At 64.6% G+C, this 1323-nt stretch overlaps 1 protein-coding gene across 1 annotated transcript in view; it reads left to right on the forward strand.

The window, feature by feature from the left end:
* The first annotated feature begins 940 nt into the window (after positions 1-940).
* The window catches only part of CBLN2 (cerebellin 2 precursor), a 4776-nt gene continuing 4393 nt past the window's right edge, over positions 941-1323 (forward strand). The window contains exon 1 of the mRNA XM_039711018.1: positions 941-1285. Coding sequence (XP_039566952.1) covers positions 941-1285 — 345 coding nt within the window. The remainder of the gene's footprint in view (positions 1286-1323) is intronic.

Raw genomic sequence — 1323 nt, forward strand, 5'->3', positions numbered from 1 at the left:
CCCTGCCGGGTGCCTGTGCGTGTGTGTGTGTGTGTGCGTGTGTGCCGGAGAAGAGGGGAGGAGGGAGGAAGAGGGGTGGTGGTGGTAGCGGCTGGCGGGAGGGGGATGATTATTGGCAATGGGCGGGAGAGAAAGAGGCGACTCCTGTTTCCTTTTCTTTCTGCCAGCGCAATCTCGGCTCATTTTCTCTAAGCTATACAAGTTCACGGACGAGCTATCTAGCCAACCCGCCTCTCCCGTCATGGACCTCCCAGGTAAAAAAGCCGCTCTCCTCCCCGCCGGCTGTTCTTTTTGCAAAATATCATTTTAAATGATAGCAAGAGTAAGGTGCGGGGTTAGAGCAACTGTAGAGATGTCTCTGGGGAAGTGTAGGGGCGATCTCCCAGGAGCGAGATCACCGGGCGTTCTGGTGAACGGGAAAAACTGAGATGCAACTTCAGAGGGAGAAGCCGGGTGAGGATTTGACTCCTGCGATATGTGTGCATGCCGGGGTGGGAACTGGAGGATATCTGAGCCAGCTGCCTCCTTCTCGGGAGTTTAGTGAGTCGCCGGGGTCGGCAGCAGTGGCGGTAGCCTGGCCTGGGGCACGGAAGGTTGGGAAGTACAAATCGGTGCCCGAGAGCAGCAGCTCAGGCGGAGAAAGGGCGGCGGCGGCTTCCAGAGCCCGGCCGGGGCCGGAGTGCGGAATTCGGGGCGCCCCGGCCGCCAGCGAACTCTACAGATAGCGGGGCAGCTCCATCGAGGGGATGCTTATAACAAGAGTAAAATCTCCTTCCGAGGTGTCTGGGGCGTTAGGAGACGGATACAAACCAGGGTCGCAGATGTAGTTAATAGTGGGTCTGTGGGAAGAAGTGGAGCCGGGTTTTGGAGACCCCTTTGGTTGTGGGGCAGGAAAGGGGCTGCCCGAGGCACCCCAGGATGCTCCGCCGGGGGCTTGGGCATGAGCGCTGCCCCTCCTCCCCCCTCGGAGTACGGCAGGCTGCTGGGGAGCCGGAGAAAGAGGGAACACCGGGCAGCCAGGTGTCTCCCAGACCTGTTGTACTCGCTGGGGCGCCGGGGGCGGGGAGGGGCAGCCCGCCGGGCTCCCGCCTGCCCGCTGCTGCGCTTCACCGCCGCCTTTCCCCTCGGCAGGCTGCTGCGTGCCGCCCGCCCTCTGAGAAGGCTCCTTCGCCCCGCGCACAGGAGGAGGCGGAGGAGGAGAAGGGGAGGAAGGCGCGGCCGCAGCCGCCGCTGCCCAGCCGCCGTCCCGCAGAGCGCTGGCCGCAGGGCGCCGGGGCGGCAGCAGGCGCGCAGCCCCCTCCGCCTCCCCGCGGCCGCCCGCCC

The sequence above is a fragment of the Passer montanus genome, unplaced genomic scaffold, assembly GCF_014805655.1.
Source record: "Passer montanus isolate IOZ18808 unplaced genomic scaffold, ASM1480565v1 scaffold24, whole genome shotgun sequence".
NCBI classification, from domain to species: Eukaryota; Metazoa; Chordata; class Aves; order Passeriformes; family Passeridae; genus Passer; species Passer montanus.